The 22951-nt window shown below is 33.6% G+C and overlaps 1 protein-coding gene across 1 annotated transcript in view; it reads left to right on the plus strand.

Annotated features, from left to right (window-relative positions):
• EYS (eyes shut homolog) overlaps positions 1-22951 on the plus strand; it is a 1726005-nt gene that overhangs the window by 525378 nt on the left and 1177676 nt on the right. Inside the window, exon 14 of the mRNA XM_059941649.1 lies at positions 19139-19398. Within this exon, the coding sequence (XP_059797632.1) occupies positions 19139-19398 (260 nt within the window). The remainder of the gene's footprint in view (positions 1-19138; positions 19399-22951) is intronic.

Here is a 22951-nt window from a genome sequence, read left to right on the forward strand (position 1 = left end):
AGATTGCCTTGGTTTTTTCCTGTGTTATCTCCTAGATGTTGTATAGTTTTGCATTTTACATGTAAGTTTATGTTCCATTTTGGAGCCTGTCTTTTTTTAGCCATGTGTTCTTGAGCAACTTGGGGTCATCATTGATGATCAGTTTCATCATCCTTAAGCTAAGAAGAGTGGTGCTTATTTTTCAGCCTTGTTGCAATAATGTGCATATGGTCCTAAATATAGTGTTTAGCACATGGGAAAATTCACAAATTTTAATTTTCTCTACTCCACATTTCTAACCCTAATTTTATTACCCAGCATGGTCAAAAGCCCTTCTTTTCCTTTAGAACTTTTCATCCAACTTTAGGGAGATATAATAATGGAATTTATACTATCCTTTGTCAGCAGACCATAGTTTAACTTTAGACATTCTTTTGCTAGATTTTTGTCACATGCTGGAATCAAAGTTCTGTCTCACTTGCTGATGCTAGTATATTAACATATCATAATGTCAAAATTTATCAAGATTCATTGTGGCAGACATTGTAAAACAGTAGTTTTTTTTTTTTTTTTTTTTTTTTTTTTAAGATACAAAATGTCAATGGTTTTATGTATCTTGAGACATTTATCAAAAAGAAAATGCAAAAGAATGCAAGGAAATATGAACAAAAATTTAAGTTAATAAAGAACACATCTGTTTGGTTTCATGTTTTTTTTCTTAATAAAATTTAAAAAAAAATGACACCAAACAAAACCATTTATTATTTAAACATACATACATAGATTAAATTGTGAAGAAATATTTGGGAATGATAAACCAAATTTCAAGACAATGATTCTGTCTGAAAAAATAATGGAAAAATATGATTGGACAGGGATTCATAAAGATCTTCAAATAACTTGGGAATATCCTCTTTCTTAATATAAGTGGGTAATAAAATGATTAATAGTCAAAAGACAGATTTATTTAATCAATATTTTACTTTGTAGCATCTGAAATATAGGACAGAAAACTAAATAAAATTTAGAATTGTAGACTTGTGCCCGTATTTCAGACATTGCAATGTCAATAGAAGGGACCAGATGTAAATACTCAACTGTGGATCTATGGATTTTTTTATGTCTACAGATTGTGTTGACTTCAGTCCTAAAGCCCTACCTTCATTCCCTCAGGCAAAACAACCCCTTCTCATATTTTAATCAGTGACCTTTAAAGAACTGAAGAATTTGAACCAGTTGCTGAAAATGTTTGCTATATTCATTGAACTATTAAAATAGTTTTAATGAGTCTTCTTCGACCTAGTGATCAAACACACACACACACAAATGAAACATGTTACTATGAATTAAAATTTCACAATAAAAATTCAAGGTGTTTTTAAAAATTATTTTTATTTTCCAGAATTATATAATTTTATAGATATAAATAGAGATATAGATAGATAGAGCCATAGATTCAACTGTAAGTATATGAAAGTATGGTTCAAACTGGTTTAACTGATAACCAAATCACCAGCTCATTTAAGTAGAAGTCCAGAGATAAGAAGAGCCATGTCTGTAGGAAATGACCTCATTTCTCTGAGATCCGCTTGGCTGCACCATGGTCTGGGTACATGGTGGAAAAGTGATGTTAAACATCCTGGTTCCACATGTGTATCCCAGGGCATCATTGAAAGAGAGACAGCGTCATTTCTGGTTGCTTTATTAGAGTGAGAAAGCATATTTCTTACAAGACCTCAGCAAATGTCACAACTCATTCACTTGCATTGTGTCAAAGGTCCATGCCAAATGTCAATGCTAATTACTTTAGTCCTGGGTTCCTAAACAAGATACTTTAGGAGGTGAGTAAACAAGCTGTACTCTGGAACTAAAACCTGCATCTCAAGCTGAGAGATTCAGATTTAATAGGCCTGGGGTGCAGTCTGGGCTTCAGAATTTTCAGAAGTTAGTGGGTGATTCTAAAGTGTAGCCAAAGTTGAAATTCACTGTCTTGGAGCAATCAGACTCACCCTTGGCATGGGGAACAGCACAGCATCAATTTCCCATTTAGCACATGAAATACAGAAAAGGGGGTAGATTCCTGAATAAAGTCAGTTATATAAAGAAATAGGCAAGGGAGAATGGGTGCTATGTGGTTAACTGATGACATCTCCAGGTTTTCCCAGTTCTAGATTGCAGTATCTACAATCTGAAATAAAAAATAAAAAGACTTTGGGACTTCCCTGGTGGCACAATGGTTAAGAAGACACCTGCCAACACAGGGGACATGAGTTCGAACCCTGGTCTGGGAAGATCCCACATGCTGAGGAACAACTAAGCCCATGCACCACAACTACTGAGCCCTCCTGCCACAACTACTGGGCCCTCCTACCACAACTACTGAAGCCCGCTTGCCTAAAGCCTGTGCTCCACAACCAGAGAGGCCACTGCAATGAGGAGCCCAAGCACCACAATGAAGAGTAGCCCCCGCTCACCACAACTAGAGAAAGCCTGCATGCAGCAATGGCGACCCAATGCAGCCAAAAACAAACAAACAAACAAATAAAAAGACTGGCATAGGCAAATCAGGTTGTATATTTAAAATTTAGGAGAATACAGATGAATATAATGAAAGACATTAAATTAGACTCAAAATGTTGTATAGATTTATGTATAAAAAAAGAAAAAGCAAGCAAGCATTAAAAAATTCCAATAAATTTGTGTTCTCTAGCAATAACAACTTTATAGATATAAAGAAAATGAAAAAACAGTAAACTGAGATTGTCATAAATATTAGAGGATCTGTTTATTTCAATTAAAATGGACATAATACCTGGTATAGAGACAGCCATTATCCTTAAAAACATTAACATATTGACTGGCTTTAATGCAAATGTGGCAACCACATTTCAATGGAGACATTGGAGGATTTTATTAAAGTGAAAATGTGTCGGAAAGGATAAATATTTTATTTTAGTCGTGTTTAAGAATACCACATTAATTAGTCAGGCACTGAATAAATTACTAGGGAAATGGGATAGATACATGAGATCTGAGGGGAGAGAACAACAAGAAAGCTCCAAAGGACGAGACCTTAACCAGGCTGATGAGTTGGACAACAGCATAAACACCTGCAATGACTGAAGAATGGGTTCCAGAGAGAGTCAGATGGTGGGGCTCCTACCACACAATTTCACTAACCTCACAATTTCACCTTCTAGTTGTACTGGGATTGATAAATTACTAGGTATTCTGAAGTTTAACCCTTGATATGACATAGACATAAATAGTGTTTATACAGTCAGCATTATTAAATTTTAAACATTTCCTTTAGAAAATCTGGAAGAAAGAAATTAAACCCAACAATATACTACTCAAAATTAGAGTATGCTTTTATATTTGTAGCAAAATGAATGAGTAAATATTGATTGATATTTTATGCATGTCTGGCATTCAAAACAAAACACACACATTATTATTTACTCACAAGCAAGTTCTGAAAGGCAAAGTGTTCTCTCAGCAGAGTGATATGGTCAGTTTTTCAGGCTTCAATACCACATTTGTCAAAATTTGCTCTATTGCATCTACTGTACAACTATTCTCCTGTGATTAGTCAGATTGACTTGACTTTTACTCACTGGTGAAGGCATCCCCAAAGGAAATCAAATCATTGGTGCCATTCTACAAAATCTTTACAGAAGAGAACCTGTGAGTCACTTTATAGGAAGTCAAATACCTTACTATTAAGCATATGTGAAGAAATAATAAACTTTCCTTTAATAAATACCTGAAATTTTTCGTAACTAAAACCAAACATCTCTATGAAATCATTAATGACATAGTAGACTGAAAATTCTGACTAAGATGTCAAATTCGTCATGATTATCTAAATCACTCTTCCTATGTCCTTTTTAAGTGAACAGCAAACTAAAAGAGAAAAGGGAGACTGCATCAGTCCTGGCAACAGGGAGTAACATCATCTTCCTGCCTGAAATATTGGGAACATAAGCAAGACATAGTGTGAAAGGATCAGGCTGAAAAACAAACAGCAAACAAAACTACAGGGCTGCCTTCTAAAAATCTTCTCAGCATAAGAGTGGTGATCCTCACCTACTCACTGGAGGGACCAGATCTCTCATGGCCGCCAACTCCACCCCCATGAACCTGTTGCCACTGGGGCTCCCACGACCCGAGAGCTGTGTCCCCTCTGTACCCTGTCCTCACTGGGGCAGACCCGAGTGCTCCAGGGCAGCCTTGGGAGCAGACCCCTGTGGGTGGCCCACATGCAGAGGTAGGGCTAAAACCACAGCCGAGCCCCAGGGGCGGGGTAACCAAGGAAGAGGAATGAAAATACTTCCGGGCACTGCAGATTAAATCCCTGCAATCAGCTTGGTAAACCCAGTGTATATGGAATATCTGAATGGACAACGAGTGTTCCCCAAACTGAAACTTGTCTATGGGGACAAGTACACGTGAGAGATGGGCCAGGTCAGAGTCTGAGCTGCCCCCACTGTTCACACAGTGGGTCCAGAGACCTACCTAGAGTTATTGGAGGGTCTCCTAGGGAGGCAGAGTTTGGCTGTGACTCAAAGTGGGGGCAAGGACACTGAGAGCTGAGACCCCAGAAAAATATTATTTGTTTTGTTTTGTTCTGTTGTTGTTTTTTATTTTATTTTATTTATTTAATTTTTTAAACATCTTTATTGAAGTATAATTGCTTTACAATGGTGTGTTTGTTAGTTTTTGCTTCATAACAAAGTGAATCAGCTATACATATACATATTTCCCCATATCTCTTCCCTCTTGCGTCTGCCTTCCTCCAACCCTCCCTATCCCACCCCTCTAGGTGGTCACAAAGCACTGAGCTGATCTCCCTGTGCTTTGCAGCTGCTTCCCACTAGCTATCTATTTTACATTTGGTAGTGTATATATGTCCATGCCACTCTCTCACTTTGTCCCAGCTTACCCTTCCCCCTCCCTGTGTCCTCAAGTCCATTTTATTATTTTTTTTATTTTTTCAGTTTTAATGTATTTTTTATTTTTCTATTTTTACTTTACTCTTTCAGTGTTCTGTGTTTTTTCCTTGTTTCGTTATGTTTTGTTTTTAATCTTTATTTATTTATTTATTTATTTTTTGCATTCCACTTTTGCTTTGCTTCCTTTTTTAATTTTTGTTAGTTTTGTTTTTAATTGTTTGATTTTGCTTTTGGGTTCTTTTATTTGTCTGGTTGTTCTCTTGTTTTTTGTTTTCTTTGTTTTTGTATGTGTGTGTGTTTCTTTTGTTTTTGTCTGTTTGCTTTTGCTTTTACCATTTGTCTTGGGTTTTGTTAGTCTGTTTTCTCCCTCTCCTTATTATTCCACATTGTGCAGCTTGTGGGGTCTTGGTTCCCAGCCGAGGGTCAGGCCTGAGCTTCTAGAGTGGGAGCACCAAGTCCAGGATGCTGGATCACCAGAGAATTACCAGCCCCAGGAAATATTAACTGGGGAGAACCCTCCCAGAAGTCTCCATCTCGACTCCAAGACCCAGCCCCATGCAACTTCCTGCAGGCTCCACTGCTGGAAGCCTCATGCCAAACAACAAGCAGGACAGGAACACAAACCCACCCATCAGCAAACAGGCTACCTAAAGTCGTACTAAGCTCACAGACACCCCAAAACACACCACCTGACACAGCCCTGCCCATTACAGGACAAGATCCAGCTCCACCCATCAGAATGCAGACACCAGTCCCTTCCACTAGGAAGCCTACACAAACCACTGGACCAATCTCGCCCACTGGGAGCAGACACAAGAAGCAAGAGGAACAACGACCCTGCAGCCTGAAAAAAGGAGGCCTCAAACACAGTAAGATAGACAAAATGCAAAAACAGAAAAATAAGTTGCAGATGAAGGAGCAAGGTAAAAACCCACAAGACCAAATAAATGAAGAGGAAATAGGCAATCTACCTGAAAAAGAATTCAGAGTAATGATAGTGAAGATAATCCAACATCTCAGAAATAGAATGGAGGCACAGATAGAAAAAAATACAAGAAATGTTTAACAAGGACCTAGAAGAACTAAAGAACAAACAAACAACACAATAACTGAAATGAAAAATACACTAGAAGGAATCAATAGCAGAATAACTGAGGCAGAAGAATGGATAAGTGAGCTGGAAGATAAAATGGTGGAAATAACTGTCACAGAGCAGAATAAAGAAAAAAGAATGAAAAGAAATGAGGACAATCTGAGAGACCTCTGGGACAACATTAAACATAGTAGCATTCAAATTATAGGGGTCCCAGAAGACGAAGGGAAAAAGAAAGGGTCTGAGAAAATATTTGAAGATATTATAGTTGAAAATTTCCCTAACATGGGAAAGGAAATAGCCACCCAAGCCCAGGAAGCACAGAGAATCCCAGACAGGAAAGACTTGGGAGTGTTGTCCATGGTTCGATATACCATATAAGACCAATAGTTTGATTTCTTTCCTTCTTTCCTCCTCTCTCAACCCCATCTGTCCCAGCTTCATGAATTCTAGAACAATATACTTTTATACTTCCATCCATCACATCTTATTGGAGTCTTTAGAGTTGAAGAAACAACAAAAGAAAGAAGCCATTTACCTAACGCACTCCTTTATGCAATCATGTGCTTCCAGACCTTGATTTCAAATCCCAGTTAATACTACTCTGGAAATGACTCACCAGCAGGGATATAATGTATTTTACTTGTGAAAATTTGGGAATTAATCAACACCTTATGGTTCACCATCACAAACATGACATGTACGTGAAGACAGATCAGTGCAGAGACATTGACAACAGCTGTGTTGGGGCATCCAGAGGGAAAGCCTGAATCACCTGAAAGTCAACTGAAAAAGATTGGGAAAAAGGACCTTCAATAAGCACTCTTATTTCTCATATTTGTACTATTTCAAGAAATCTTAGGAAGTCAACATCAAAGATAGATATTTAAATTCCTTCAAATGTCCTTCAAGATTTGGCTCCCTTAAATCCAAAAGAGTTATCATTGGGCATTCAAATATTTAGGGTGAAAGTACATTGAAAAGGAGAGACAAGAGAGCCTAAATATAGGAGGAATGTAAACATAATACTCAGATTTTCTTTATAAATTGAAAGTACAAAAACACTGTGCTTTATGGAACTCCTTATTAATCCAATACAGCTAAGTCCAAGCCTGCAAAGTTTTGATGTCTGATACTATAGACATCTTTATGGTCCTGACTTGCTTATTCCAACCCTCTTGCTTTGTTTATAGTTTTCCCAAAAGCCTCCCTGTTTTCATTCCTTCATATGTCCAAATTGTATCTCTCATTCCAGATCAGTTTTTCTCACCATCTCCTTTATGGAATTGTCTCAAAATCTTTGACCTCACACTAGTTTCGTCTTTTTCATAAGAAATTATTGGGCCTCTTATTGCCTCTACTTATAACAATAGCTATTATATTTACTTGTTATGATAAAATCATTAACTCTTTTGTATTAGAACACTGATTTTAGCTTTTCTGACATCCTTCAAAAGATACAATACTGTGTTTTCCACTAAGTAAGACCTCAATATGTTTATTTTGAATTTAACTGAATTGTTGTTGTTGTTGTTCTTTTGGTAATCTTCTACATTTGGGAGTACTAGAAAGTAGTTGTTGCAATTTTTATTATCATTTTGTTTTAGAAAACTCTTATGTCATGTACTTAAGTTATACTTAACTCTGAGGAATGCTGAAAATAAAGTGATACATTTTCTTTATCAAAAAATTAAAAAATAGTAGTGATCCTGGAGAAGCACTAATCTTATCTTCTATTTTAGGTGTTTGAGGACTAGAGGCCAGAATATCTTTCACTATAGTAGGTCAGCTGCATTCAGAAGTTGCTATTCTGGGAAGCTTAGGATTTGTGTAAAGTTTATTGCAGCAGAAACCTGGAGGGAAAAGGGGTTTCTCTCTTGTGCAGCAGCTCTCTTCTTGCCACAGAGAACAGAAGTACCAGAAAAAAAGATGAGCACATCCACATCATCACTATGGTGATGATGCCAAGCTAAGCAGGAAGTCAACTGATGGATGACAACTTGGCTGTCACTCAATCCCAGAGACGCCCTGCCAAGGAAAAATGAGATCTATATCAATCAGATTTCCAATGAATGATGTTAAAAGGATTGAATTTCCATCATATCACTTAGGCATTGAGGGGGTCCAAAGAGAATTCAGTCACCTTTTTTATGGACAAATACCATGCATAGATGAATATCTATATGTAAAAGATGTAACAGAACAAATAAAAGAATAAACAAGAATCATGGGCTGATAACCCATGCTACAGAATAAAAGGAGGACTTGAAATTAGGAGGCAAAGCAAACCACTGAAAAAAAATTGTTTGATTTTAAGGGTATTGCATGTGCTAAGTGAAAAATTTGCTTGTACAGAATTATATTAAGAAAAAAATAAAATTTTTAATCTCATACCCAACCCAATACTCAATATATCCATATTTAATAATAATGGTCTTAATCAAAGTACCCACTATAATCCAGGTACTTTTCTAAATAATTTACAGGTAGTAGCTAAATTAGTCTCTACTTGAGAAAGATATTTTATTGTCTCAGTTTTTAGGGACTGAGACTGAGAAATAACCTGTTCCAGTTTACAAAGCTACTATAATAAGGAACTTGAATCCAGAACATCTAATCCTCTGAGTATGTTTCATTCCACTTTCCTTACTGCCTTTGTAAGCTTCTAAATTTTTCTGAATATACAGAAATACATATATACAAACATTATGACACTATTGGAATCAAATTTATGCATTATATAGTTTATATGTTATATAGTACTATTTAAAATGAGTATCTTTCTACCTTATTACATAAAAAACTATATCATTTAAATTGCCTATTTAAGATACTATAACCAGTGCCTTCTTAATGTTATTTATTTCTTTAGATTTTTTTGCCGTTGTAAACAATGAAACAGAGAAGAACTTTGAACACATATATTTGTGGTCTCTCATGCATGTGTTTTTACAAGTAAAATGAAAGCATTTGGCATTCACTCCTGGTGAATGTATCACAGGTTTAAATTCCATAGGATCAAACTCTGAGATGGAAATTGCCATGCTGGAGGTTTATTGTGGAGTGCTCTTGATACATGTGCAGTGTTCTTGTACATCATTTATATCACAATAGGTTTTTTGAAAAATAAAATAGCTGAGGGAGAGTAAAAGATGAAGAATTGGGAAGAAGCAAGAGGATGAACTGCCATGGAAAGACCCAGAGGCTCCCAATCCCAATGGACACTCTAGAGCAGAGATGGTCCTGTACAGTTGTCTCACTTTGAGGAACGGGGGCTTGGCATTTATGTCCCTGCATTGAGCAATCATTGGGTATGAGCTGTCCCAAGAAAAGGGAAGTGACTTTGAGTGAAATGGCTCTTTCCAACTGAGGGAAATTCTCATAGCTGTCAGCCACCCACACTCCCAGGAGCCAGGGAAATGCAGGCTGCAGTCCCAGGTTGGACAGCATCCTCTAGAACATGTAGTTAATGATATAGTTATTGTGCACTTTAAAATGTGTCATGAGGATGAATCTTATGTTAAGTATTCTTACCACAAAACACACACACACACTCAAAAGAACACAAGGAAATTTGGGGGGAAGATGGGTATGTTTACTACCTTGATAATGGTGATGGTATCACAGGTGTATGCATATGTAAAAACTCATCATTAAAGATGTGAAAATTTTTGTGTGTATCAATCATACCTCCCTATAAAGATAGATAGATAGATGATAGAAAGATAGACAGATAGATAGATAGATAGATAAATGGAAACTATATCTTACACCCTCAGATATATATATTTGTTTCTTATAAGTTCTGTAAGATACTACTTCAGGAATCTGGTTAGCTTTTATTCCTGGGATAAATGATAAGAGAGAGATTAGTAGGATGAATTAATACACCTACTCTTGCATCTGGTCCATAGACCATAATCAATATAATTCATCCCCCCTCCCCCATACATTTTGTATTCTCTTTACCATCAACTGGAATCTCTCTGATCTTGCTCTAAACCTAGAGTCTATGTTATAATTCACCTATCAGAGTTTTCCATAAACTTTGCAAGATATCTTTTGTCATCACTAGTACCACTAACACCTCTCATACTACAGAGCCTGTTGAATCTCATGGTGCAACAGGCAAGTCTACTTGCACTTCAGCCTGAACATGTTGCCAAGTCGTCATTCAAAGAGACTCATTCAAAGCCTCTAGCATCTATAGCCCTAGATGAATGGGTCAGAGCAGTATTTTTGCCATTAAATCCAGAGGCCTACCAAGTGTTGTACTTCCTTTTTAGTGGTGCATTGTATAAGATGCAACAGTTTATCTTCACTGCACAAGGTAAAGATGTAATAATCTGTCTTTAATTTGGATGGTATGTGTGGGCATGCTCCAGATCACTGGATCTCTAGCAACCTCCCTTATGTAACAGGACCCCAGTCTTCATAGGCTTTATCTCTCACCACCCAGAGCACATCCATCTTCAACAGGCTTTCATCATATTTGCCATTTGCCATTCATTCAGTTCCACTAATATAATAATAATAAGTAACATCATCAGATCAAAACAACAGTCTGCAGAAAGCCCAGACAGTCTATCCTCCTTTATATTATATTATTACAGAAAAGATAGCTTAGCGCCGAGGCAAGACCTTAAATGTATACTGTTTTCTGTTCCAAATGAATATACACTGTTTCTGACCATCCTGCCTGATAGGGATAGAAATTCTCCACATTCCTGGCCACATAGTGTGTATCTGAGTCAGTGTTAATCTGCTGGATGAAATGTACCCCATTTGGTAAACAGCAGCAGTCAAGCTATTACTTGGTTGAGCTTGAGTAGTCTTCCGCCGTCTCCAAGGTGATGTTTGTTTTTGTAGGGACCAATCTGGTGAGTAGAGTGGAGAAATGATGGTGGACTCTCCTTTTGTCCTCAGAGCTGGTGCTATCTTTGCTTTTTCCCAACAGTGCTATATTGCTTTTAATTTATGATACTGCCTGGAGAGTGGGAGTTTAAATGAGGAGACAGGTTCCAAGACTTCCAATTTGCATTCTCTATAGTTCTAATCCCCAAGCAAAGAAATGATGTGAGGGTTCTACCAACTAAAATGTAAGCCCAATTCAAGTATATATTCAGGGACTGGGAAAATGACAACTGGAACCAGGGGACCCGCTGTGAGCTACACCTGGACCAGGTGCCTTTATTACCTTGTCTCCTTGTGCCCCCATTCTAACGTCAGGGCAATGAAGCTTCAGAAACCTAGAGGTCAATAACAAATTGAAATCAAGTCCAACATTCTCGAAATGTTTGGCACTCTTTCTCATAAATGTAGTTACAAAAGTCAACAGCCATAGGTCTTGTTGGTGGAATCATTACTATATCTTGCTATCATGTTGTAGGATATTTTTTTCCTGGGCACTTAGCCTCTCCTTCAATCAGTGAATTTGGGGTCTGAAAACTGGGCAAGGGATCATCATTTTTAGCTGGAGGGCTGCCCTCAGCCTCCTAATTATCCATTCTTGATTCATCCAATCTACTTTGCCCCGAGAGAAAATGTGTTCTATTGTCTCCATAGTTCTCTGAGGATCTGGGCCCCAGACTGCCTCTCTAACCTTGGTGATAATTATAATTGTGCCCTATTTTCTTTGATGGTCACGAACCACCACCTGGTCTTTTTAAATTTCCTATCATCCCTATTACTTATGGGATGCCAATTTTGGTAACATTATCTCCTATAATCAGACCTGGACTACAGGGAACAGCCAACACTAAGCTTCTCAGTGAAGCTGGAGCACTTCTGAAAACCATATATCTTATCACTTTAATAAGAAGGATGGTGTCCGGGTCCTCTGCAGAACATGGTCATTGTGTGACCTTATATAGCATCCATCGTTTAGCATGCTGATTTCTCTTAGCTTCTGATTTCTTTCTCCAGTGTTTGCCATGAGCATTCTTGTATATCTTCTCCAGTTAATATGGACCATCAATTTCTACAAGCTTCCAAGATTGACTACAAAGTTCCAAGAAGGAAATAGGATCATAGGTATAAATACTTTCCATATAGCCCCTGTGAGACAGGTGGCCCTTGAGTGCCATTTCTTGGAAGAGATTTCTCTGCCTCACCTTCCTTCTCCCTTTTCCTCTCTTCCTCATCTCTGTTTCTCTTATTTCTTTTTATAATCTCATACTTCCATTAAAAATAGATAAATATGGGTGCTTTCTAGATTTTTTAAAAAGCAAATGTTCTAAATCTTACATTTTAATAAAATATTAATAGGTCCATAATAATTTCTATATGTCTAAATACTTGTTAACTTCCTTCTTAAGTAAGTTTATTTTCATATATTTTTATCGTTGGCTAAGCAAAAATGTGCTGCTATTCATAATTAATTGAATTGTATGCATACAGTGTAGAACTAAATGTGTATTATTGGTACTTAGATAATGTATTGGTGATGCATATTACTCCTTTTGGAGATTATATATATATATATATATATATATATATATATATATATATATATATATATATATGGTAACAAATATAGTATTTATTGTAATGCTAGTCCCAACAACAAACCAAAGATTTATTCATTTCCTACTTGCTTATAGTACTTTTTCTAAACGTACAAAAGTGCTATGGCTTTTGCTTGCTCAGTCAATTTCCTTCTGAGACTTAAAGTCTGGTGTTTATTAAATGTGGAGTTAAAATGTTTCTCCCTATAAAACTTCTGACATACTGCGTACTTAGGAATTATTTTGCAAAATATTCATAAATTGGTTTAAGTTCCATATCTCAGTACTTTAGTTCCTTTAAGTAACACTCTGCAGCCTGTTTTGTATTCTACATGTCTGTCTCCTACTCAAATTGAACTTGAAAGAAAAAATACTTATTTACATTAGAGTTTTTATTTATTCTTACACCGTATTTAAAAGACGTATATATATTTTTCAAGTGTTATTTGAATACAATTTGATCAAGTTGTGTGTGTATAGTTTATAAATATTATGAATGCACATGCATACATATACTTAAGTACAATTTTAAGGAGTAAAAAAGGTGCAAATATAAATTTATCTGAATTTGTAGGAAATTATATTTAAAAGCAGACTTACATTGACTTGTCCAAAGGATCTATTTTGGGAAAAAACAAGGGCCAGAAGTAATAATTAATTGCTCAGGAAAACTGACACACCATCAATTTTCTGTGTTTATACACACACATACCATCAAAGCAAAAAATGAAATGTAAAATACAAAAATTTAAAGATGTTAAATATATATATTTTAAATATAAACTGAGTTTATGGTTAAAGATGAGTCACGTAAGTGATTGTGTTACTCATGTTTATAGCTTAGCCATATTCCTGGATCGACAGGTAAACTCACAGGATGGTCCTGTAGTCAGCCTTTTGATACGTATTTTATTCAGATTATTGTTAAAGTCATTTTCAAGATTAATTTCTTATGCTCACTGTAGCTTTAAAAACCTACTACAATCTGATCTTCTGTCTCAGTGGTAAGTGTTCCATCCTTATGGTTTCCATATTATAATCACAATGGCAAAAATGTTCAACTGCTCTTACTGTCTGGGAGGAACATGGTTGGCTCTGGTTTTCTAGTCCCAGATTTAAGGTATAAACTTGGATTTTCTTCCAAATACAGCATGAGTTTCATCAGAATTACTTCAGGTTCTGAGTGAGTATACAAGAGACCTGACCCACTGCAGCTCCTGCCTCTGTTTGGCTGGCTCTGCAGCTTATTGCCCTGAGATGAGGATGCTGTGAATCTTGAACAAACCTTGTATTGCTTTTCAGGGCTGCTCACCTGCCTAGAGAACACCTTGAATTCAACAACTGCAAAAATCACTACTGATCAGTTTTCTTCTTACAAAGAACAGGAGATGAAATCATATAGAATATTGGAAACATAGATAATTGAAATAGAATTACACCAATGAAATATCCAAATAGTTCATTTACATCAAAATGTACATTGCTTAAAAAATATAGAAAATTCTTCCAGTATAGATAGATAAATTACATATAGATTCTATTTACAATAAAGAATAGTATACTTCGCAAATTATAAAGTATATATCTTTAAAATATATATATATATATATATAATGTATATATACAGTGAGGCTTGATAGACTGGATAGAAAAGATCTTTTCCTATTAATATTAAAACATAAATTCTTTCATTTAGAATATATACTCAATAATATGCTCTTCACTCTCAAAAAATAAAAAAAGATTTGTTTTCTATTTATCAAGCACTTGTTAGGTAATCAAACTAGTAGGATTCTTTCCTGCTTATTCTTTCACATTCAGAGATTCCATAAAATATTGAATAATCTATCGTGTAATACAGAGTGGTTAATTTTATATTTTTAATAAATTAGCTTCTTGTTTTAGTAAAAAATGCCAGTGTTAAACTTGATTGATGCTAAATTATTCCCAGTAATACTTGTTAGAATGGCCCTTGAATTTTTATCCCAAGCCTTGATTTTTCCACAGAGTCCCATTATTGGAATTTCTTACTGCACATAAGACAGCATCTTAAATTATGCAGTTAATTTAAGTTACTGTGTATTAAGCATCAGTACCCTGTCCTCTCCCTCCCCATCACTCCATTCCCAGTCTCACCTGATGGCACTATTTTCTCTGCAACACTGAAGTTTAAATCCACAGAATCCTCCCCATTACCCACTCAGCCTCATCAGCTTATAATCAAGTGTTCTCAAGCCTTCATCAGAAATCTACTTCAAATCTGGTATACCTTATTAATGTCATTGTTTAGGATCTTGTCATCTTTTATCAGCAATAAAACAATAGCTTCCTAAAAGATTTTCACGCTACCAACCTCTCCCTAATTTAGTCCATCTTCTACTCTGCAACGACCTGATTGTGTTACTATGGTACTTAAAAACAACAATAAAAGCTTAAATATCTTCTAGGGTAGGATGCAAAAAAAGTTTCAGCGTTGCTGTTGCTGTTTTTTTCAACCTTGCCCTGCTGTAACTTTTTAGGCCAGCTCCCTCTATTCATTCCACCCATAACAATCTTCTCCTGTTACCAGCTCGGGTCCTTGCACTCTTTATCAATAGAAATTGATAAGAGGCCAGGCAATGTTTTACTGGGACTCTGCTGTGGCAAAAACAAGTAACAGGTGTCCTTCTCACTCCCTGAGGGGGGACGAGCTAGTCACTTAAATGGAGTAAGGGTTGGGGGCGGATCTGTGGGTCGGGCCGAAGGGCGGCTTAGGTGATGTGCCCACCACTCAGTGCAAGGGCCATGCACAGTACCTGCTTTTGCTCCAGACACCTCGGGAGTGACAGTTAGTTTTTGGTCTTTTTGTATCTTCTTCTTCATAATTGCTCCCACTGCACATGAATGCAATTATTTTTAGTTGCTTCTAGTTTCTTTGTATTTTGTTGCTTGAGGAGACTTTTGTCCAGGTACAAGCACTGCAGCAAAGGGTCCCAGGTCCCAGACTGTCTCACTCGTATGTTTTTACATCTTAACATTTTCATGTTGTTCTTCAAAGTAGACTTTATCCTGTTTTCTGACTTTAATGTTTACTAATAAAATAGTTTATTTGAAATAAATGTTACCAATCTGAATGAGCTAAATGCTTTCCCATTTTTTTCCAAGATAATTGCAGTGGTTAAGACAACAGTAGTGACCATCTTAAGACTCATTATTAATATAGTTTTGTTGATGGTACCACTGATACTATAATTAAATGAATGAACAAACAGGTGAATGGATATAGCAAAAAAATAAAGATTGAATGACTTAGTTGAGTAGCCCATATTTTTTATTTCTTCCTTTTTCTAGTAATAGTACTATTTTATTATTCACGGTCTTATCATTTCTTTTTCACCTGCTAGTTTTGGTTGGAATTTTATTTTGCATATAAGTAACAGCTATAACAAAAAATAAGTGAACTAGTTTTTATACGAAAAGATCCTTTTAAATTACATATATTTTTAGACTTGTATTTATAAGATTGTAGCCTAAAAAGCTGGTATACCTGTGTAAAACATAGATAAATATTGCTGAACAATATTTAGTCACTGGATATCAATATTTATGGTAAGGTAAGCATGCAGAATGGTTAGTATTCAGAAGCTGGAATCTACTAAAACTTTTTAAGCTAATTTATTTCTTTCATGCATACTCTTTTTTTCCTATTTCATAACAATGACACCACTTTATTTTCTATTATTAGCTTTGGTACTTTAAATCAACATTTAAGAATTGAAATGCTGTTCTTACTTAGAAGGAGTCCAATGTGCTTATTCCAGTGGATTTTTGGTTCTCTCTCTAGGAAAGACAGCAAATTATAATATATTAGTCTACCATTAAGCACACACTAAATTAGTTTTCAAATATTTACTACTGGAAATTGTATATTTGAAAAGTCATAGAGTGTGTGTTTTTGTTTAGTTGGTTTTTTAATCCATAAAGACTCTGCCTCTAGCTGTGAGTTTGAAATATCCTGCCAGATCATACTGAATCCTTAAATTATTTCATGGTATACCTAGAAACCAGATTGAAGCTCTCACATAAAATATATTTTCCCATCCATCAAGGACTAGCTTCTCTGACAGGTACAAAAGCAGATTCAAATATATAAATGTATAGTCTGATTTTTAGTTACTAGTAGTGACTTTGTTCCTTGGAACCTTATTTTCTACAATATATCCATTCACCAACATAGGCCTGGCCTCATCAATTCTGTTGAGGCACCAAGGCCTCGATCCTCATAAGGACACCACATGAAATCTTGGCCACCTGTAATTTGAGAAGATAAAACAAACCTTCAGTGCATATGCTAAATATTTAAGCATTGCAGGTTATACACAGGGAACTCTTTTAAAATAATTAAGTTGCAATTACGTACTCATGAAAGAATACAAGAAAAACAAATATCTGTGCAACACCCCCTTAAAAGTAATTTCAAGTAAATAAATGCACTGAAGCTACTTTATTGGGATTTGGTTATGCCTAATTTTAATGTTATTTCACAAAATGTTGAATGATCTTACAATGGATTTGAAATCTGGCAAATGTTCATAATACAAGGTAGTACATGTGATGAATTCTTAAAGGTTGTGGCAAACACATTTTAGAGCAAGTGAAGGCGTGTGCAGGATTAGCAAGTAAGTGATAGCATTGTCTTTTCTGGAAAATTTTCAGTTTTATTAAGCAACATAGGAGATAATCAAAGATGAACAGAAGAGCACCTTAGACACTTTTGTAAGTGAAAGAGTACCCTGTAAATAATTATATTAAACAATAGGCCTAAGCCAGGACTGTCTAGGGAAACTAGGATGGATAGTCACCAAAGTAATGTCATTATTTTTTTAGAAAGAAAAATGAAAGTATCAATTCTTTTTACTCATTCTTAAGGGAAATAACATATTCAAAATATATATTTATATTTCAAAGGCATGAATTGTTTCAGTTGTAAAGTTTGCCTTATGCAAGCAAACCTTACAAAGAAATATTCAATTTGCATGGTAGCAATCTCTTTCTGCACATTACCAAATTAAAAAAAAAAAAAAAATAGCTGTAGAATCCACTGTTTGTTTTTTTTTTTTTTTTAGACTGGATTTAATCTTATTGAACTAGTAGACATACTATTAATCAGTTATGCCTCTAATCATCTTACCCCCTATTACTTTTAGTATTCATTTCAATGGCAACTATATCTATCTAGAATTCAACTTCATGAACAGGTGCAAGCCAGTCATTCAGCTCTCTCCTCTCACTATACTGGTATCTTCTGTATTTATTAATATGGAATGGTCTAAACATGAGGTTCTTTCTTTCCCTTTCTCTTTCTTTCTTTCTCTTTCTTTCTTTCTTTCTTTCTTTCTTTCTTTCTTTCTTTCTTTCTTTCTTTCTTTCTTTCTTTCTTTCTTTCCTCCCTCCCTCCTTTCTTTCCTACCTTGCTTCCTTCCTTCCTTCCTCCCCCTCTCTCTCCCCTCCTCTCCTCTCCTCTCTATTTTAAGCAAGATATTGCTTATCATGAAAAAATTAGATCTTTTAGCAATGTAATATTTTTTTAAAGTTATGTTAACTATCTAAACTATCAGCAACGAAATTTTTCTTTTTTTCTAAAAACAGTTCTAGTACCTCCTGTGCCTTGTCCCATGATGTGCTACTTGCCGATGGTACATTTACTCACAATTTGGGGCTCTACCTGCTCACAGACTGACACCTGCTCTCTTGCTGAAACTGTCCTCAGTGTAAAATTGATGTCCATTCAGCCAGTAGATCGACAATACTCGCATTGACTCTGTGTCTGCAGGTTTCATTATTATCTGTTCATTTACCTTATTTGAATAATACTTCATGTGGAAAACCCTTTTTCCTACACTGTTAGAATCCTCCTGCCCTTAGGAGCAGAACTAGCCTAGCTTGATGGAAAATGTTTGGCTAAAGTGCTCTTTGAAATCAAAATTTCCAAGAGATATTTGAGAGAGACTGAGCTACAGTCTGTGATATACAGACAAGCATCCAAATGCTTTACTTTTTGGTTTGCTTTCTCATCAATTTTCCTACATTATTCAAATATTAATAGAATAGATGTTTTTTAAAGCTTACAAAAACTGAAACAAAAACAGCTGCTTAACATAAAGTATCACCTTGTGATAAATACTCTGATGATTTGAAGAATCACGCGTTGTTAAAGACATTGAATTAAATATCATCTTAGACTTATAAACAGTGATCCCATCTGTGAAAATTATTTCACATAAAAGAAATAATTGAGGAAATGTTCTCAATTGTTATTTCAGCTCAACAGTTGCTAAAATTGCAATTGGCAGCACTGTTGTTCTCAGATACGTCTCAGTGGCCTATGTTAGAAATTTACCAAATGCTTCTTAAATCTTCCATCAGCCAGTAAGGTCAGTTTGGCAGTAACATACATTAAGTTGTCTCAGGAAATTAGGCAAACAATATTTTAAAATATGTGTAATTTATTAATCTTGTTATAAATGAGAAAATGCCACACATTCGTTCAATGTAGTCATTACATTGAAAATGTGAAGAACAAATTTGAAATAGTATTGTTCATATTTCTTAAATATTCATTTCAGCTGTGAATGTACATCTGGATGGACTGGACAGAACTGTAGTGAAGAAATAAATGAATGCGACTCTGACCCATGCATGAATGGAGGTCTTTGTCATGAATCTTCCACCCCTGGGCAATTTGTGTGCCTGTGCCCACCCTTTTATACTGGAAAATTTTGCCATCAACACTATAACCCCTGCGATCCACTCAGTGACTCTTGCCAAAACAAATCGACATGCTTGACTTTGGTAGATGGAAATCATTATTGCATTTGCAGAGAAGGTAAGGGCTTATATTTGTTTTAATGTTTGATCTCATTGTTTTGTTTTGTCCCTATAGGCTGGTGTCTTCTTAAGAATGGGTGAGAGAAAAATATATATATGGGGGAATATCTGACTCCAAACTCAGATATATAAACATACTGGGGAAATAATCTAAAAAGTTAACCTGAATAGCATGGGGGGGAAAGGAGAGACTTTGTAGCTTTGGTTCTTTTTAAAACTAAGTGCTTTCAGAAATCCTCTCTTATTCTTTGTTAACAGTCTTTCTTTCCTGAATAATTTTCTCCATGTAGTGTTCCTAACAACAGCAGTAGTTAGAAATGGGCATAGGTTCAATCTACAGTAATCAAATGCTTCGATATATCTTTTCCCCTGGAGTATCACTTCTTTCTGCTTAGATTGCTAAACTAGTATCATGTGACTCTGGTGGCTACTTTGTACAATAAGAGACAGCCCATGTAAGAGACAGAGAATGGGCAGATCAAAGGACATCATTGGAGCCCCTGAACCCAGTCACACTTGAAGCCAGGTTGCTTCTGGCTTCCTGGGTCATATCAGACAATAACTTAATTTATTATCATTAAAGATGCTTGATTGGGATCTCTTCAGTTGTAACTGAAAGAGATCTGGTTAATTTGCAGGAGCTCTGAGTAAATGTTTGCTGCTCCTGTATTGCCAGCTATGCAAAAGCTATTACCATCTTCAGCGGGAATGCTTCTGCCATAAAATTAGACCACGGTAGACTTTTGGCATAACTGGAATGTGTCATAAACATAATATAAAAAACAGCTATTTATTTTCTAATAATTACTTATGTGTTCATATCTCTTTCCTTGTTACTGGCTTTACTAGAATAGGAGTCCTTTAAAGATAAGGACAATGCTCATTTACTCTTCTTTCCAAAAAAGGCCAATTTAGACTGTATTCGTTCATTCATTGTCTTAGTCAAAGTAAATTCCCCTTTGTTTTTACAAATCCTCTAAGATCTCCTGAGGATGTAAGGTAATCTGCTATAATGATATGTAGAGGCAAGTCTGTAAACCTGTGTAAATGGCAGAAACTTCTGGGCCTTCTGAAGGATTAGAACTAGAATCTGGAAATCCATTAGTAATTATTTTCGTAAAAATGACATGGGCTCTATAGAGCATATAACACAGTTGTATAAAGCATATGAATAAATGTTTCCAGGAATGAGGCAGGAACATAGAGCTAAAACAAAACATGAGGGGAGTGCCGACATCATGAAAGACACAGTAATTATAAAGTAGATAATAGAATACTTTTCTTTTTAACAAAGATTGAAAGTGAAATTTTTGAAAAAATAGTCAATAGCAGGGGAAGAGCTAATTTACTCCACAGAATTATTCCATGGTGCTTTACCTATGCTACTAATATATTCTAAGAATATAAGTAATAGATAAATGTTTCTTGAGGAGCAGTGGTATAGTCCCTCAATTTGAATAAAACCTCCTCCATTTTCACCAGAGGTAATTTTCTACAAGATAGGCATGTTTTTTCAAATAATATTTTAATAATTCATTTTCAATTCATAAATGCATTTAATAAGTGTATATAATCTTGTAAGATTAATTTCCTGTTGGGGGATTAGGAAAAAGTAAGTTTGGAGATATCATAAAAGCTTCTTATCTCCTAGCAAACTAGTAATAAGATTGCTGAGCTCCAGAGCACTCACAAAAATACCTTGGGGACAATTTACACTGCACCATAGTATGTGAGCAAAATCATTTTTTTTCTTGGAACGTCATCATTCTACATAAAGCTTCAGAGATTATGACTCTTCAAAGCACTGCTTTGGGTAGAGTGACAGGTGGGCACAGTGAATCTTGTGTTTATTCATTCTTAATTATTATTCAGCATAAAGTATTGCTGGAAGTGCACATCATTTCTAAACTATTTTGTTTTCTATATATAAACATATATATTTCTATATATATGTTTATATATAAAAATATAACATAACTATGGTAAAATGTTTTATATATATAAACATATATATGGATATTTATACATATATTTATGTATTTTAAATATATAACTATATCATATTATACATAACATATAATAGTATATAATATAATAATATAATAATTTTACATATATTATTAATTATCATTTATATATCATTTGGTATATTATCTTATATATAGAATATATTAATATTTAATATATATTGTATATAACATATAATAAAATAATACAATGTTATATGTTAATATATAATATATTAATATATATTAAAATACAATATATTATATTATATAATATATATTATACTACATCATATTATATATAAAATACATATTATATATTTTATATAATATATAATCTATGTTATATTATATATAACATAATATATATTATATAATATATATAGATGTTATATAATGTAATGTATTGTATATTATAATTTATAATATTTATAATAATATATTATATTTATAGAATTATAAATATAATTATATTATAAATAATATATTATATATAATTATAAATATAATTATATTATAATATTATGATATATTATATAATATATGTCATATTATATAAAATAATGTATAATGATATAAAAACAATATGTTATATTATATAGCATATATTATATAATGATATATGTTATATTATAATAATATAGTTTATATATTATATATAATAATATAATATATATAATAAGTATATAATATAGTAAAAATATCATAAAATATCATTATAATTTATATTATATTATTTACAGTAATATTATAAATTATGTATTATGTAGTGATATATAATATATTTAATATATTAAATATGTTATCAATATAATGCATATGATATATATTTTATATGATATATTATATACAACATAATATGTTACTAATTATTATATAATATAGAAGATGTTACAGAAAAAACAGAATGAAGTTTTTGGCCAATCCAATATTATTATATTATAATATATAATATTATATATAATATGTATTATAATATATAATATATAGTGATATAATATATTATATAATACATATTATACTATATGATATATAGTATATTTTCCATTATTACTAAATAAAATTGTATAATATATTTATTATTATATATAAAAATATATTATTATAATATATAACAATATGATATATATTATTAATATAAAAATATAATATATTCATTATATACACTTTATTATATTATATAATATATTATATAATGTTATATTATTATATATTATATAATATATAATATATGTTATATATAACATATAATATATATTAATATATATTATATAAATATAAATCATAATATCATAATTATATAATATGTAACATATATTATATAATATTATAATTATATAATATGATATATATTATGTTATATAATACATAACATAAAATATGTTATATATGTTATTATATATAATATAATATATATTATATGTTATAATATATAATATATATTATATGTTATGTTATATGTTATATTATTATATAATACATAATATATATTATATGTTATTATATATATTACATAATAATATATATTATATAGTATATAATATG

This window comes from Balaenoptera ricei, chromosome 12, assembly GCF_028023285.1.
Source record: "Balaenoptera ricei isolate mBalRic1 chromosome 12, mBalRic1.hap2, whole genome shotgun sequence".
In the NCBI taxonomy this organism is placed as follows: Eukaryota; Metazoa; Chordata; class Mammalia; order Artiodactyla; family Balaenopteridae; genus Balaenoptera; species Balaenoptera ricei.